Below are 15,781 nucleotides of genomic sequence, written 5' to 3'. Positions count from 1 at the left end.
CTTCTCCTCTTTAAATCAACACCTCATATTGTTAAACAAAAAATAAAAATAAAAGTTATCAAACATATTTATTATTTTTGTTTTTAAAAATAAAAAATAAAAATAGTTACCAAACATATTTTTATTTTTTAAAAATTAAAAAATTAAAAATATATATATTTCTATTTTTTGTTTAAAAAATTCAGAAATAAAAATTTTACCAAACAAAGAAAAAGATTTCACATATTACTTTTATCCAATAATTATAATTTTTTACATAAAAAGAAAGAATTGGCAAGGTTGCCTCTGTACAATCACGGTGGCGACTTTCTTGGGTCTCAAAAATAACTTGGGACCGACATATTAAATGACAACTTCTTAAGCTCCTAAAGCTACAAATGGTCTAATGGTGACAAATTTAAAAGTTCCATAATATATAAATAGAATAATCAGTTCCAAAATAAAAAAGCTCGTTACAATATTGAATTGGCTTCATCCCGTCCATGACAATCCAACATAATTACTTAATTATTCCTAATTACTTAATCCCTAATTTAAAGTGTGATATATGTCGGCTGGGTTTCAAAATAAGTTGCATATTTGTTTTAACTCTTTTATTTTTTTTACTTTTTTAATTTATATAAGTTAAAATTTGTCTTTCAATACAAGAGAATTTGTTGGTAAGCAGAAAATATCTAATCTCAAATTAAAATATAACCTATCCCCGCAATTATAAAATAAATCAATAAAAAAATTAGTTAAAGAGTTATTATCAATATAATTTATCTCAGTCTAAATTAGTACTAAAAACAGAGAAATATAGTAAATAAAAACTCTATAGTTCAAGATAAACATTTCAAGGAATTTGATTCAGAAGGAAAAAAACCTTTTAATTTGCATATTTATCACTTCTAGTGTTTTTTTTCTTTATTATTATATTCAACTTAATTTCTATTTGTTTATAACTCGTTAATTATGCTCTTAATTAACATTTTATTTTTTAGTCACAGCCGGCTGCAAACGGCAACTTGATTAATTACGATCAAATTGCCTTCTAATGTAGAAAATAAATTTAACATAATATTGACCAAATTAAGTGATATATTTTCTGCAAATTATATTAATCAATAAACTAACCACTCTCCCAACAAACAAAAAATAAACAAATAAACCGAACACTCTTAGTAAAGATCACAAAAATGTGCCCACGAGTACTTATGTTTCATACCAATATATATACATCATCATTGACAATTATTAAATCCACTAAACAAAAAAGTATAAAAAAAAAAGTTATTTTCATCAATAAGTAATTCTTATCAAATATTACAAAAAATGAACATACAAAGTACTGATGTTTCAGATCAATATCATCATTAGCAGTAATAATCCATAATCCCAGAAATTAATGTATATTGTCAACGAACAATACAACATATATTTACACAATTTATGTATACGAACAAATTATTAAGAATAAGTAAAGAGTAATGATAATCAAATGGGTTTAACCCTGAAGAGTTTGGACTTAGAGGAGTGTTTGGTAATCCAATCCTCAAAATCCTTTGCTCCACAAGGGATCCTCAAAACCCCATCATTAGAAAAGCCATATTCCTCAGCCGATCTATAGAGCAACTCTGAGAAATGGGCATCGCCAAACAAGGCCGTTCGGACCATAAATCGCTTAGTTAACTCATCTTCTATTCCAACACAAATCGGCACATAACCTCTTGGTGTCAATGGAATTGGAGACCCTCTTAGTCGACGTCGTTTTAGTGATCCTGTAGCTCCAATCAACTTTCCCAACTTACTTGCTCTCATTCCCATCACCAAACTCTACCTATCTAGATCGCTCTCTTTCTCTATATCTCTAATGAGAGTACTATAATATACTCTTAAATATTTGGTATTGGTAAGTTTCAAGCTAGTTTAGAGAAGAGATTAATTAATTAGTCAAAAAAACAAGGCCGTGCGTACCTTACTGTCCTTTGTTACACAACAATTACTATATATGGTTATGTCTTATTAATAACCATATTTACCGAACGAAATTTATATATATGTTTCTTTATATTTTGTCTTCCCCGTTTTAAGTGATAGAGATGTGTATATATATAAATGTTATAATTAAGATTCCCCACTGGGGAAGGGTGGATTCCGTGGCCACTAAGTTGACAACTACGCAATTAATTTAAGAAAAATTGTTTTCGTTTGGGTTCATATATATGTATTATATAGATAACATAGATTCTTTGAATAAGTTTTGCATGTACTGAATGATGAAACGACAAAGTTTAACCTTGCGATACTTTTAGTCTAGAAATCTCCGAAGGTTTTTGTGTACAGTACAGTTAACTTGTTCATCATAATATAACGAGTCAATGATGTAAAACTCTCACGTTTATATAAGATATTTATTTAAGTAATGGTTTTAATTCGATGATTAATTATAATAAGTAAGTACCAATAGAAGGACACCCTGTGCGTACTGATTCTCTGTCACTGAGTGGCAAATTGCTTCACGGCAACTGCAACTGAGTTCCATTTAATCAATGAAAATTAATGTAGTTAGAGACTCTTGTTGGATAGGATACTTTAGTTTTAGGTTCAAAAGACATCAAATAAGTAGTACGGCGTCATTGAATCAATATTATTAGTTATAAAATAGATCACAAATATACCATAACATGATTAATACACCTAAAATAAATTCACACTTAATAATGTGCCACTGCCGAATTTTAAATAGTACGTATTTCCTCATTTTTTAAACAGAAGTAATTAAAATTGATTCCACATAATTTATGTGCGAATTATTAGTAAAAAAATTGAGTTTCTTTATTGGCTTATATTCTTTTATACTTTGTGTTTTGATTAATTATTTAGTTGGACTTTGTATTTTGGCAAATGACATTTTAAACTATATATTTTGTAAAATAGTTCAAATAGAACCCTAAATTTGATTTTTGTCAAAGTTTTCTGAGCTAAAATTACTAATAATTCACCAAACTAACAATTTAAAACAAAAACAAAATCACTTTGCCTAACAACTGTATTGTTATATCCAATTTTTTCTTCATCAAAATTGGGTTTAGGGATCTAAGGATCCAAAATTTTTTTTATCAAAATACATGGTCAAAATAAGTAATTGGACAAACCGCAAGGTTCAAAAAAATATAAACTCTTTCTTTATCGCTTTTCAATTTAGAAATCATCACTTTCCCCTGACCGGTGGTGCTAAATTACATCATTATGGATGCAATGTTGTATTAAGTTATTAATATTATGTTTGGGGAAAGTTTTGTATGTATAAAATATTACAATGCTAAATTTGGTTTTATTATATTATGTATTATTGAATACTTATAAAAAATGGTAGAATGTAGTATTTTTAATATTTGACACTTTTAATAATAACTATGCAGAAGTAATGTGCAATGTATGTTTGGTTAGTTTTAAAGTTGTAAATATTGCATATAATTTTAATAAAAACGGTTTCATTATTTTTTTTATTATATATATAGAATAGAATGAATTATAGTTCTATAGTATATATAAATATTTATATCAATAATCTCTACATATATGATATCTAAGCACACGTTGACATAACTATATATTTACATGGCTACTTAACATATATATAAAATACAATAATAATTAAAAAGAAATTAATAAAAAAAAAAGTCATAGTGTAAACAATAATATATATGCATAAACAATTTTTAGTTTCTAATGTATCTCACAATGTTCTTTAGTAAATTTGATGAAGAAAAAAAACTCCAATCACTTAATAAAAAACAAATTATCACACAATTTTATAAGCTAAAAAAATGATATGTATTTATCACACAATAAATATGATTTAGTTATTTAAATTATCATAAAATATATTTAAATTATTCTATTTTAATTAATTAATTTTTGTTTAAATTTATGTTTGTTCTAATTTTTTTAATTTGGCAGTGACAACAAAAAATTATATATAATACGTTTAATATAATATTAAGTTTAAGTTTAATTAAATTTTATTTAAGTTATTAAATAAATGGTTTTATTATTTTTAAATAATTATTAATGTAAAATATCTCAAAAATATTATATTTTAACTTGTTTAATTATTTATTTATTTAAATTTAAATCGTATTTACAATCTATTGTTAATATAAAAATATTATATTAAATATAAAAATATTATGTTAAAATTAACCAAAAATAAATAAAAACCAATAAAATTAAGAATTTTCATTATTTACATATTTTTTCTTTAAAAAAATTATGCACAAGAAATATATTACACCTAATGACAAATATCATAGAGTGAGGTGAATAATTATTTCAAATTAGGAGCGGATCCACCTAGAGACTAGTGTGGGTGGCTGCACTCACTAAAATAAAATATATGTATTTAAATTAATTAGTAAATATTTTTAATTAAAGTTAATATTTGACAAAGTAAACTACATAATTTCATATATAAATTACCGTGACAAGCGTTCAAATCCCAATAAAAACCATTTTTCTTTTATATGTACAGTTAATTATTCGCCTTAAAAAAATTGGCCCCTCCTAATTAAATCCTTCAGTCGCAATTATTTAAGATAGTATTACACAACTTTTTTGTCTGACGTATTTTCTTCGATCTCTTTGAGTGGGTCGACCATCTCCTCCTCCCACGTTAACCATATTCTATTGCCGACTATCTCGTGGTTGTGGGTATTTTTTTTTATTTTAAGCTCTCGTTTTATCTTCTTTGATTTTGACCTATTCTATGACTGTAAATATCATAATACTTACTTTTCAAAAATCTCAAAAAAAAAAAATTCTCGCCGTAGTCGGAAAGCTACTATGTTTTAGATATATAAAATGTTAAAACTGTTAAATATACATATATAAAATTCTATTTCGAGATAGCTAACACTTGCTTGATAAAACTCCTCAATGCGGTTTATATTTCTATTTAGTATTTGTATATGGATTTGAAGCTTAAAAGTTTCTACGTATCAATAGTTTTGGTAAAATTGAATTTATATATATAAGATCTCGTTGTTATGTCGTATCACATCTCCTTTCGGCGCATCACATATAATAATACTACATTCAAAATTTAGTAAAATTATTTTTTTTATCACTAATACAAAATGTTGGGGCAACAATTTGTCTTTCTATATATGGAGGTAAAGACCCGACAACGTTTGACGACTTGCTCTTTCTCCGGTGATGAAATCTGCCTTTGACTCGTCGGGATTTCCTGCAAGAAAGACACTCCGATGCTTAAGTCAGTTCAAAGTTCGATCCCTTTTTCCTTCTCAAAATCTCATATTTATAGGATGAAATATACAAAACAGTTAGTTGATTCAAGTGGACCCTGAAAATGAGGAAGGAGAATAACTAAATTTCCTTCCAAAAATACCAACTTTTAAGATGTCTCGCTTAGAGGTCAGAGGCGCGGATTGCCTCTGACCTACAGCTTCTGCCTTTGGAACATTCCTTTGTCTAAACGCTCTGTTTTGAATATTTGATAAATGAGGCAAGTGTTTTCGGGCCGAACATTTTGGGCCCAACACAAAAAAAAAAAAAATTACATCATTCACACCAACTTCAAACCTGTTTCTTTGCAAAACCTGTCATAGCAAGAGGTGCACAACGGGTGAATTTGTCCGATTCAACTTCTTGGGTTTTGAGTGTATAAAACTATGAGAATTGCTAAGGGTTATTACTGGTGTTCAACACCACAAGGAAATGATGTACTGTTATTGGTATAATTTAATATCGGGTCCTATACATTTAAATTTAATAAATATTATGAGATATCGCTAACTAGTCATAGTCTAACACATCATGTAGTGTTGGACATCTTAATGTGTCAAATACCACCACTCTAAACCTATACTAAATTGGTCTGAGTGGGTCTCAGATTTAGTCTGGTTCAGATTTCGAGTGTAGCGGATGAATATTATCAGGTTTTGGACATCTTTGACCTAGAATGAGCCTTGAAACAATTTTTCAAAAATATATTTTCTTTCACATTAAATGTAAAATTGATGTAATATTTGATGTTTGTGCTTTTTCAAAAATATAATTTTTTTTCACAACTTGCTATTTAAATTATAATTACAACTTCATAATTCTGTTTTTTTTTTCTTTTTTAGAAAGGAAATTAATAAATATGCAGAAGTTATGTTTAAATCCAAAATCTTTAATCATAGTACAGTACCATATATCAATTACCAACAAACCAAAATCATAATCCATAATCCATAGTCCATTGCAAACTAAACAAAAAAACATTAAAATAAAAAACACTATAGTCCACAGTCCATTACAAATTACAACTATTAAAAAAAAACTGAGAAACTTATCGTACCCTTTTCTTTCACTTCTTTCATTTTTCCTTCATCAATGCTGTTATAAATCTTTTGGCTAAAATCAAAATTAAATATAGCAGTCTCTATACTGCTGCTGTAAGAGTCATTTGGCTAGAATATATTAAAGTATTTTATGTTGAAAAGAAAAACAAGAAAGACAATAATAACGTTATTTTTTGAACAAAAAAAAAATATAAAGAAGATAAATTTCTATTAAAGGGAAAGTAGATCTGAGAGGAATCTAAATATTGCAATGAGATAATATATATAATTTATGACGAAGAAAGTATATCTGAGATGAAAAGAAATACTTACAAGAAAGTATATATGAATGAAAATAAATTAAATCAAACAAACTTACAAGGTCTCTCTCATGGTCACTCATGAGAAGTTAACGTGATAGAGATTAGAGAAGAATGAGAGGGAAATACATTAGAGTTGGTAAATACCATTGAGATGAGACGGAGAAGATGCTAATAAGTGAGAGTGAAGCGGCTGAGTGAGTAAAGGATATGAGAGTTAGACATTAGGATTTTTTTTTAAAAGTATGTATGTTAGATTTCGGGTTTTGGATTTAACCCCAAATCTTAAAATTTGAAATCTATTTTCGAAACCTGATCCGATTATTGGTCGGGTTGTATGAGTTTCAATTCGAATTTTCAACTTTTTTTGCACTCGTTTTTCAGATTCAAGTGAAGTAGGTTTTTCAAGTTAGATGTACACCCCTAATTATAGAATGTCAAAATTGGCTTATGAATGAAAAATGTTAGCCTGTGAGACGAAATTACTAGAGAAACAATTGTTATTTTATTGATTTGTGGCCCACACATTTAATTATTTAACATTAAATCCATGATTGATCACGCTTTTTTTTAAACGAAATTACATCATCTTCCTATATATATATACACACACGAATACAAACTACTAGGAAGATGGAAAATGATCATCCAATTACACTCACAGAAATTGGATTATTCTTGAGTGTGTTTGGACTAAAAGAGAGATGTGATAGATGAAAAGATTAATGTATAGATTTAGGTTATAATAGTTGTTTGGTAGGAAGAATTTTAGGATTAAAGGGAATAATAAACACATCTTTAGTTTTAATTTTTTTTTTTTTAGTCCCTTCAAATTAAAAAAGATTAAGAAGAGAAAAGTCCAAATAGGTGGACTTTGACTGACATTTATAAATGTACCTTAACATCAATATCATAAAATTAACAATTATTTAACTAAAATGGAAATAATGATTATATGCAAATAGAAATAAATATTTATATTTATTCTCATTCTCCGTTCTACCAAAAAATGGTGAATACATTCAAATTTAGGGTGTTTGGTATAAGATTTGAGGTTGTACGAGTAAAGTTAAAGGAATTTAGATTAAGTGAATGTGACATTCAAGTGTTTAAAAATATTAAAAATACTTTCAAATCAAGTTAAAAAATAGAACTCATTTAGAAATACAAATCTCTATGCTATTAAAAATAAGTATCAAATATGAGTTAGATTTGACATTCTCATTCACACCAAACAAAACCTCCCCTTAGATATTATTATGTTTCATTTTAGTAAGTGTACGCATTAAAAAAAAAATTTCTCAAAAAATGAACAAATTATTAATAAAATTAAACAGAAAAACTAGTTCAACTATCTTTTCATAGTCATAAGGCAAAATCTTGATTGGGTCTACACTGATCAGAAACCTTGGGTCAGTCCATGAAAAAAAAGTCCAATAGTTGGTTAGGGCTTAAGAGTAAGACCAAGAGGCCCATTGGGTCACGAACGAAACGTCGTCGTTTCGCCATTGGCCGAATCGAAGTATCAAGCGTCGTGCTTCTTCTTCGTCGTCTTCGTCTGTACGTGATTCATAACGTTAAACGGCGAGAACCCGCATCAGTGCAGTACTGTAGACGTAGTACTATATTATGGTATGCTAATATTCCTTCAAAAACTCAATTGGCATTCTTTCAATTTTTTATGCCGTTTCTACAAAAACCCTTATATATGTAGTTGGCTAAGCATTGTCTGTATATTATATATTTTGACTCTTTACTCTGATTGGAGCTCATTACAGTCTAATTCCTGATCCAAATATTGAGTATGAATGTATGATCGTTAATTTAATTAATCTCATTTGGTGGCTAATTATAAAAGCTTAGGATTAGTTTAAGGGAAGATTTGGCAAACCTTCTAATGGGATTATTTGGTTCTGTTTTCAGATGCTCAGACTTTGAAGACAAAACCCCACTTGCACTTTGTTGTTTCATCATTGCCTGCTAGCCATTAGCGGCCTTTACTCTTTTTATCTCAAAGGTTAAGGTTGTTTGGAAAGGATCCAAGAGGTTTTTTTTTTTTTTTTACACCCAACATGTTTGATGAAATGCCATAGAGATTTGAATTCTTTGAAACTGTCACTTTTTGCTATAATTTGGTGTATTTTTTAATATTAGACGCTGCCATACTTGTATTTACGAGCACTCGCAACCGGTGCTCTAAATTTCCGAAACTGTAACATTAAACTGAAGAAGTGCTATATTACCATTCCATCAGCTGCTTTATTATACTAAATTTTTAGTTACAGCTACAGTACTCACGCTACACTTACAGAACACTGTAACTGCTTCAATTGATTTCTCACTCCTTCCTCTTCCTTTCTCACGTTCCCATTTCTCTGTAGCTTGGCGCCAACCTTCTACCTTGCCCCTTCCCCGTTGCTTGGTGCCAAGAAAAGTGTCGCTCGCCTGCTTCAAGGCCCCATTTTCTGGAGTGCTTCGCGTATAGCTTCAGGGGTCGCAACTCTCAACTGGTAAATAGCTTTTTTGTGGGTTTCTACTTGCAGTGAGAGAATGGGTCTCTATTTGTGGATTCTGATGTTGATTCTTGTATGGAGCTGCCCGACTTGTGATTTTTATTTCGTTAGCTGCTTAGTTTCTGGATTTCCCTTAATGATGCAAAGAATATTTTGCATCATCTCCACAGCCAAACTTGATCTTTAGATTCTGATATTGTATTTTGTTTTCTTACATGAAAAATATTATATACTACATTTGCATCATCTGTAGCTTAGGTCTTTGTAAGATTTTTAGTTCTTATATGTGCTTCGGGTATTTTGAATGACTTTTCAGGGTTATGCTTGTTCGATGAATTTCAGGGTGTGCTTTTGCTTCACCTCTGTGTGGTGATGCATAATAATTAAAAACTAGAATTCATTGATAGGCTTGGGTAAAATCTAGTTGCTAAATGAGGATGATGGTTTTGGAACTTAAATTTTGTTTTGTAAGGATGTTTGTAATTTGTGTTGTTTCCAGTTGCTTAAGTTCATAAATGATTGCGTCTTCAGTTGTGATATTGATATTGATGGAGTAATGTGTTGCTTTTTTAATGTTCATTTCCATATGTAAGTCCTGATAATAGGCGTAGATTCTAGAAAGGTATTGTCATTTCAAGACAAAATGTTACAACTTATACAACACTTCAAGTTTGGAGTTTGGAGAATAATTGCTGGTATAAAAATCATGATTGTATTCCCCTGTTAAGTCATTTTCCATCAAGTAAAAGTTTCAATATGCCACTCTGCTTGATTCAGTTTCAATATGCAGGCTTTAGAATCTGGAAAGCTTGCTGAAATTCTGAAATTTAACTTCTGCTATTACAAGGACATCTAGGGCAGCAGTAAGTGAGGGGAGTGCTGCCATTAGTACTGATGTTGTTTTATTTTTGAGAAGATAATTCAAATGAGAACCATTCTTATCGAGAGATGAAAATATTGATTTCCCTTTTGAACATTTTTATCTTTTGATTATTTCCTTCAATCTTTGTTTTGGTACTCTTTATTTTAAAATTTATTTCATGCCAATCACTTTGTTTTTTCAAACTATAAGGGCACTGGATATTTATTATTTTTTATTTAATTTATGTTTTAGTTTAATTTACAAACTTAGATTAATTTAAAAGAAAACATAATTATATGAATATTATGAAGAAAAAAAAGCCATTACATATGAGTAGTATTGCAAATATAAAATATGTGAGGATATTATTGATAGTTAGAGAAAATATTTGAAATAATTAAAAAAATATTGAAAATATAATATTTAAATGATATAGAAAATTTAATGTATGATGTAATGTAAAAGTTTGAGGTAAAATAAAAAAATAAAATAAGTAGTTTTGTGAGGTATTGTAAATGATAGAGTAGAGCAACAGTTGGGAGTGCTCTTAGGGCCATATGTCTAATGTTTGCCTAGTATCAAGAGAGCAAAGTACTAGGTTATCAAATTTAGTAGTTTCCTTGAACAATTTCGAAATTTATAAAATTGTTTTTAATTGCATTTTGAATGCAAAAGATATATATATATATAATTATATTTATACAACTCTAGTTTTTAAACACAATCATTGTTTATGGAATTTTAATTTCAGATCATCTACCAAACTGAGCCTCCCCTTTCATAAATGTAGGAACTTACGAGTGGAGTAGTGAAATGTCAAGGTTCCGAGCAATATGGCAAGCATCCTTGAATGCGACGAAGAAAGGTAAGATTACTTTGCTTTTTCATGTCTCTTACCATAGTAGCCATGTGTACTTTTAATGTATCTAAATTTTGTGGACTGCCCTACATATTAGGAAGCAGTGATCCGTGATTTGGTATGAAATTGTGGTATAATGTACTGACCTTCATTGGAGTATTTTTGTTAACATTTTGTGTTCTCTTTATATTACCTTCTGTTTTGCGGTTGCAGGAAGTCGGCATTTTATAATATGTGTGCTTATGTCCGAGTTTTTTCCTCCTCTTTTTATTTGTATTTTTTATGCTTCATCTTTAATCCTTTCTCCCATTCAATGTTGTATTTTGGGCATTGGTAGAAGGGATATTAATCAATTAGGGAAGATAGTCAATTCTTTATAATTGTAAATCAATGTTTGCATGGTCCTTATATTCTTCCATTCTAATGTCGAACTTTAGCTCTCACATGGAATCCTGAAGATCTGATGCCTCCCACCGAAAGATATATTTTCAACTTCAATTCAAAAGAGGAGGTTAAAAAGTGGCATTTATATTCAGATTCTGAATATGGAGGTATTGTAGTACACAATTTCTTGTCTCCTATTCAGGCACATGTCTATAATAATAACAGTGGTTATGGTTTATACTTATTATGTAGGCCGCTAAATGGTGTGTGAATGCATTTATTTACTTCTAATCATCTTTCCTAAGCATAATATTGAGTACGTATTCAAATTTGATTTGTATCATGCTATTACAGCCTTCGCTAGAAGAATGCTATTAACAAAATTTCCCTTTCCTTTTTATTTTATTTTGTTTTATTATAGATGGCATTGTGAATGTCATTTATCAACAGTCAAATGCTAATCACATAGCGTCCTTTGTATATATTACAGGGTTGTCCTCAGCGTCTTTGGAGATCACAGATGCTGGAAAAGGACTAAAAGGTACAAAATTGAACTTAATTTCTAGTTGGGTTCATAAAAGTTGATATAGCAAGGTTTTTTTTTTCTATGCGCTTTCATTTTATGTGATTATGAATATACTACTGAATCAAAGGAATGAAGTAGACCCTGTGTTTGAACTATTAAATTTCTCAGTTAAGCTGTGTAAGGAATTGATTTCCATTCTTAATATCTTTTCTTCTCTTTTTTGGCGTAGGAGTTTTCTCTGGCAACCTCTCACTTGATGTCATTCCAGGTGCAAAATGGACTATCAGTCGAAGTGGCTTTTGTGGAATGAGGTCAAGGAAGGTGAAATTATTTCCAAAAATTATAAGCGTATATTATATGTTAGGAGTCTGGATTGATTATTATTATTATAATCTTTTAACGTGCCGAACCATGAATTAGTTTGTGCTTTCACATTGTTAGGTGCATCGTTAACATCGTGTTATTTTGTGCTTTACACTTTAGGCTGGTGGAAACAAGAGTTTGTTTTGTTTTCTATAAAATCATCTTACTGAACATTCTTTAATTTGTTGGTCTGTACGCCGTTTTGATGTGAACCGGCTATTTATTATATTGATAACATGAATGATACATTAAGTTGTTCTGCCTATGGTTTGCTCTGATGGGATTTCAGTTTTGATTTCTTGTGCATAACTTCGTAACAAAAATAAAATCCCTCCATTCTCATTGATAGCATTAGAAACTAGTTTTTGCAAGCATATTCCCTTCATGTGTTTGTTTCCTATGACAGTTTAATGGCTTCATTGATTTGGACCCGTTTGATACAGTAGCAATGAAGATAAAAGGGGATGGAAGATGCTACATATCCACCGTGAGTATTCGGTTCATGCAATGAAGATTGTTTTTAGGCCTTTGTTTCAAACTTTCATTGCATTCCTCAGTCTTTTAATGTGATAGGAATCATGCAGATCTATACGGAAAATTGGGTAAATTCACCTGGACAACAGGAGGATAATTCATGGCAAGCCTTCGTTTTTGTACCCAAAGACAACTGGTACATTGCAAAGGTAAGTTTCTCTTGGCTTTCTCATCATACAAGAGAAAAATTTCTACATATGTCTTAAAGTTAATTTAGCTCAGAGTGGTGGAACTAGTCTTTTTTTAATACAAAAATGAAGTTCAACAAATAGTTCACTATTCAGTTTTGACCTGTTACTCACTTTACTTGTTGCTGGTGCAATATATGATTCTCATCTCATCTACCTAAAAAAATTAATTCCAATCCGTGGAAACAAAAAACAAAGCTTTGTTCATATGTTGTGTTACTCTTTTGCTAATTATACATGTAAACAGATGGTTTAACTTGTAATGTTCTTTGTTTTTCCTAAATGATATGTTCAGATTCCTCTGGCTCAATATCTACCAACTTGGAGAGGAAGTGTTATAGATGCAGAGATGGAAATGAATCCATCTCGGGTAGTTGGAATGTCTCTATCCGTGAATGCAGAGGGTGGAGTCCCTGGTGCCAGAACTGGACCAGGTGATTTCAAAATGGAGATCGATTGGATCAAGGGCTTAAGAACACAGTGAGTAGTGAAGTGGAAATCTAGCTGTATTAAAAATTTCAATTTGCTTTACATGAATAAATCTTATCCCCTCTATGTATAGTACCGAATGAAGTTATAAACTCTTTGAACCTCAACTTTATTTGATTTTTACCAATTCAGAACTGGCGCTGCTGGTTGGAATTCACTAGGCTGATTCCCACCAGCTAAATTTTTGTGGGGTTTAGAAGTCCTTTTGAGACCATAAAAGTTGGCAAGATTTTGTGAGAATATATCTTTTGGATATGTGGTTGATGTGCTCTTTGAGTTTGATTCATTATCTGACCCAGCTTTGGTTTCTTTCTTATGAAATATCTCAAATATCTCAGGCAATTAACACCACTAACAGACAATTGATGTGAAGGGTGTTTGTCTTTTGGTTGATCAATGGATTTGATGTTTTGTGTTTGTGTGTGTGAGAGAGAGAGAGGGTAATAACTAATGAGACGTCTTTTCACGTTGGTGAAAACTAAAGAAGACGGTGACCATCCTTTGGTTTTGACGTGGTTTGGTTTTTAAGAGACGACTGCTCCAAAGCCAATATTACTTGTGGCTTGTGCTTGTGCAGATTGAAGTGTCAGACCGAGTTAATTCCCAAATTTGGAGGAAGAATTAAACCCTTTTTTGTTTGTAATTGGACCATTAAGCTACCCTATTTTTTTTTCTTCTTCTCTTGAAGATGACGACCTTTCACAATCAATTGAAACGGGCAGCTTTCTGATATAACAACCACATAACCTTTCACTCTCTTTTTTTTAACCTTTTTTTCATCTTTTCTTTTTGTGGAAAAGAAAAGCATCGGTCACACTCTCAGCATTATTCGTCCGTACAAAGTCAAAAATTTATCATCAAAGTACTCTAGCGTATAGATGAGTAGTCACACGGTCAGCAAAAGTGGGTTTCAAACTTTTCAAAGAAGTAATGATTTTAACCTATATAAGTGGTTGGTTTCACTATGATAGGTTACTTGGAAAATTAGGATGGTTAAGTAGCTTTTAGCTGCTGCAAGCCATTGTACATTGTAAGAACTTCAAGTACAAACATTTAAAGTTGGGCATACACTAATGGAGTTGGATTTGATAGAAGATATTTTTGATGGTAGAATAGGATAAAGATGAAAGATTTAATTATTACGGAAACATGTAGTATAATAAGTACAGGTGCAGGGGTTGTTGGTTCTTGTGAAGTGTATAGTTTTTAGGTTGAGAATGATGGAAATGGATCGAAGATATAGCCAAGATTAAATATAAGAAGACCAAAGAAGAGAAGAGAGTGCAAGATTGTGGGGGTGGGAATGCCTCGAGGAGAATCAAAGAGCACTCAATATTTTTATTCATTTCATATTTGTTCAAACGGGATAAATGATTTGTTGACGTGGTAAATTGTGTCCCAGATACTACCTCTCTCTCTCTCTCTCTCTCTTCCACAAAAAAAAGAGTTTATAGTTTCTACTATTAGGCAAACCCACATGCTGTTTCCTTAATCTTGTTATATTAAAAGAGTTTTCACGCTTTCATTGTTGTTTTTAAAACAAATAAAATGATATACATGATATATATATGTATGTCACATGATCAATTTTAAATTGTAAATCAGCAAAAACGAAAAACAAAATCTACCGATCGTTATAATTGATTTTGCAAGTAAAACCTCAAGGGTGTTCCCACGTATATGCTAATATAGATTCAAATAATTATCTTGAAATCATTTTCAATGATTTAATTTTGATACATATAAGGCACCGTCGATTTTCAATTATTCAAGTGGTTACGTACCACTCAAAGGCTAACTTATATCTATCTATAAGGACAAGTTAAGTTTCGTCAACTTTTGAATAATGGGGAATTTTTCTTCTTGAACATACGTAAATGGTATCCTTCCTTTCCAAAAAGATGGACAAAAGAGGAAAACACTAAGGATTTTTTTTTAATTTTTTTGGGGAGTTGGGGTTTCTTTTTCCCATTGATTAAGAGGAATTATAGTATAGTATAGTATAGTATAGTATAGGAATCCAATATGGTCCACATACCAGGGTTTTTGTAGTTAACTACTATCTCGTTGCTCTTATCATATTGAGACTTGAGAGACTACCTGTAAAGCTTAGTCATAGAAGAAGCACGTGAAGAGGAGACGCTTCTAATCTGATTTGGCCGAAATTCACATGGGTCTGTTTGCCCTTTGGACCACCCCCTCCTTCCCGCTTTCAATTGCAACAATAATATTCTTATAATTCTTCTTCTTCTTTGGCCAGAATAACTCTTGCTCCATTACCACACACACATTAATAATAATAATAATAATAATAATAATCTTTGTTGTCAAGTCAACAAGTGCTTAATAAAATAATAATATGTGAGATATTTTTTTTTTCTATATTCTTATATTATGTTGAATAAAAAAATACT

At 30.3% G+C, this 15,781-nt stretch overlaps 2 protein-coding genes across 12 annotated transcripts; one reads left to right on the top strand and one right to left on the bottom strand.

Moving 5' to 3' along the window:
- Positions 1–1,476: 1,476 nt before the first annotated feature.
- Positions 1,477–1,806, bottom strand: LOC133795015 (auxin-responsive protein SAUR71-like). The gene has a single exon (XM_062232471.1). It carries the CDS (start codon positions 1,804–1,806, stop codon positions 1,477–1,479), a length of 330 nt encoding a protein of 109 aa, XP_062088455.1.
- Positions 1,807–8,130: 6,324 nt separating this feature from the next.
- LOC133794590 (probable complex I intermediate-associated protein 30) lies at positions 8,131–13,653 on the top strand. Of its 11 annotated transcripts, none has more exons than XM_062231917.1 (11): positions 8,131–8,281; positions 8,573–8,672; positions 9,031–9,159; positions 9,953–10,025; positions 10,815–10,889; positions 11,321–11,434; positions 11,758–11,808; positions 12,062–12,114; positions 12,563–12,643; positions 12,741–12,839; positions 13,174–13,653. In XM_062231917.1, exons 5-11 carry the CDS (start codon positions 10,838–10,840, stop codon positions 13,360–13,362), a joined length of 639 nt encoding a protein of 212 aa, XP_062087901.1. In that variant the 5' UTR covers positions 8,131–8,281; positions 8,573–8,672; positions 9,031–9,159; positions 9,953–10,025; positions 10,815–10,837; the 3' UTR covers positions 13,363–13,653. The 11 variants fall into 11 exon arrangements, with proteins under 11 accessions (XP_062087901.1, XP_062087904.1, XP_062087902.1 ...); XM_062231910.1 differs by having other exon boundaries at positions 8,132–8,281; positions 8,573–8,666; positions 12,023–12,114; XM_062231909.1 differs by having other exon boundaries at positions 8,132–8,281; positions 12,023–12,114.
- Positions 13,654–15,781: the final 2,128 nt, after the last annotated feature.

This window comes from Humulus lupulus, chromosome 8, assembly GCF_963169125.1.
Source record: "Humulus lupulus chromosome 8, drHumLupu1.1, whole genome shotgun sequence".
In the NCBI taxonomy this organism is placed as follows: Eukaryota; Viridiplantae; Streptophyta; class Magnoliopsida; order Rosales; family Cannabaceae; genus Humulus; species Humulus lupulus.
The sequence above is the reverse complement of the archived record's forward strand: the minus strand, read 5'-3'. Positions and strand labels throughout refer to the sequence as shown.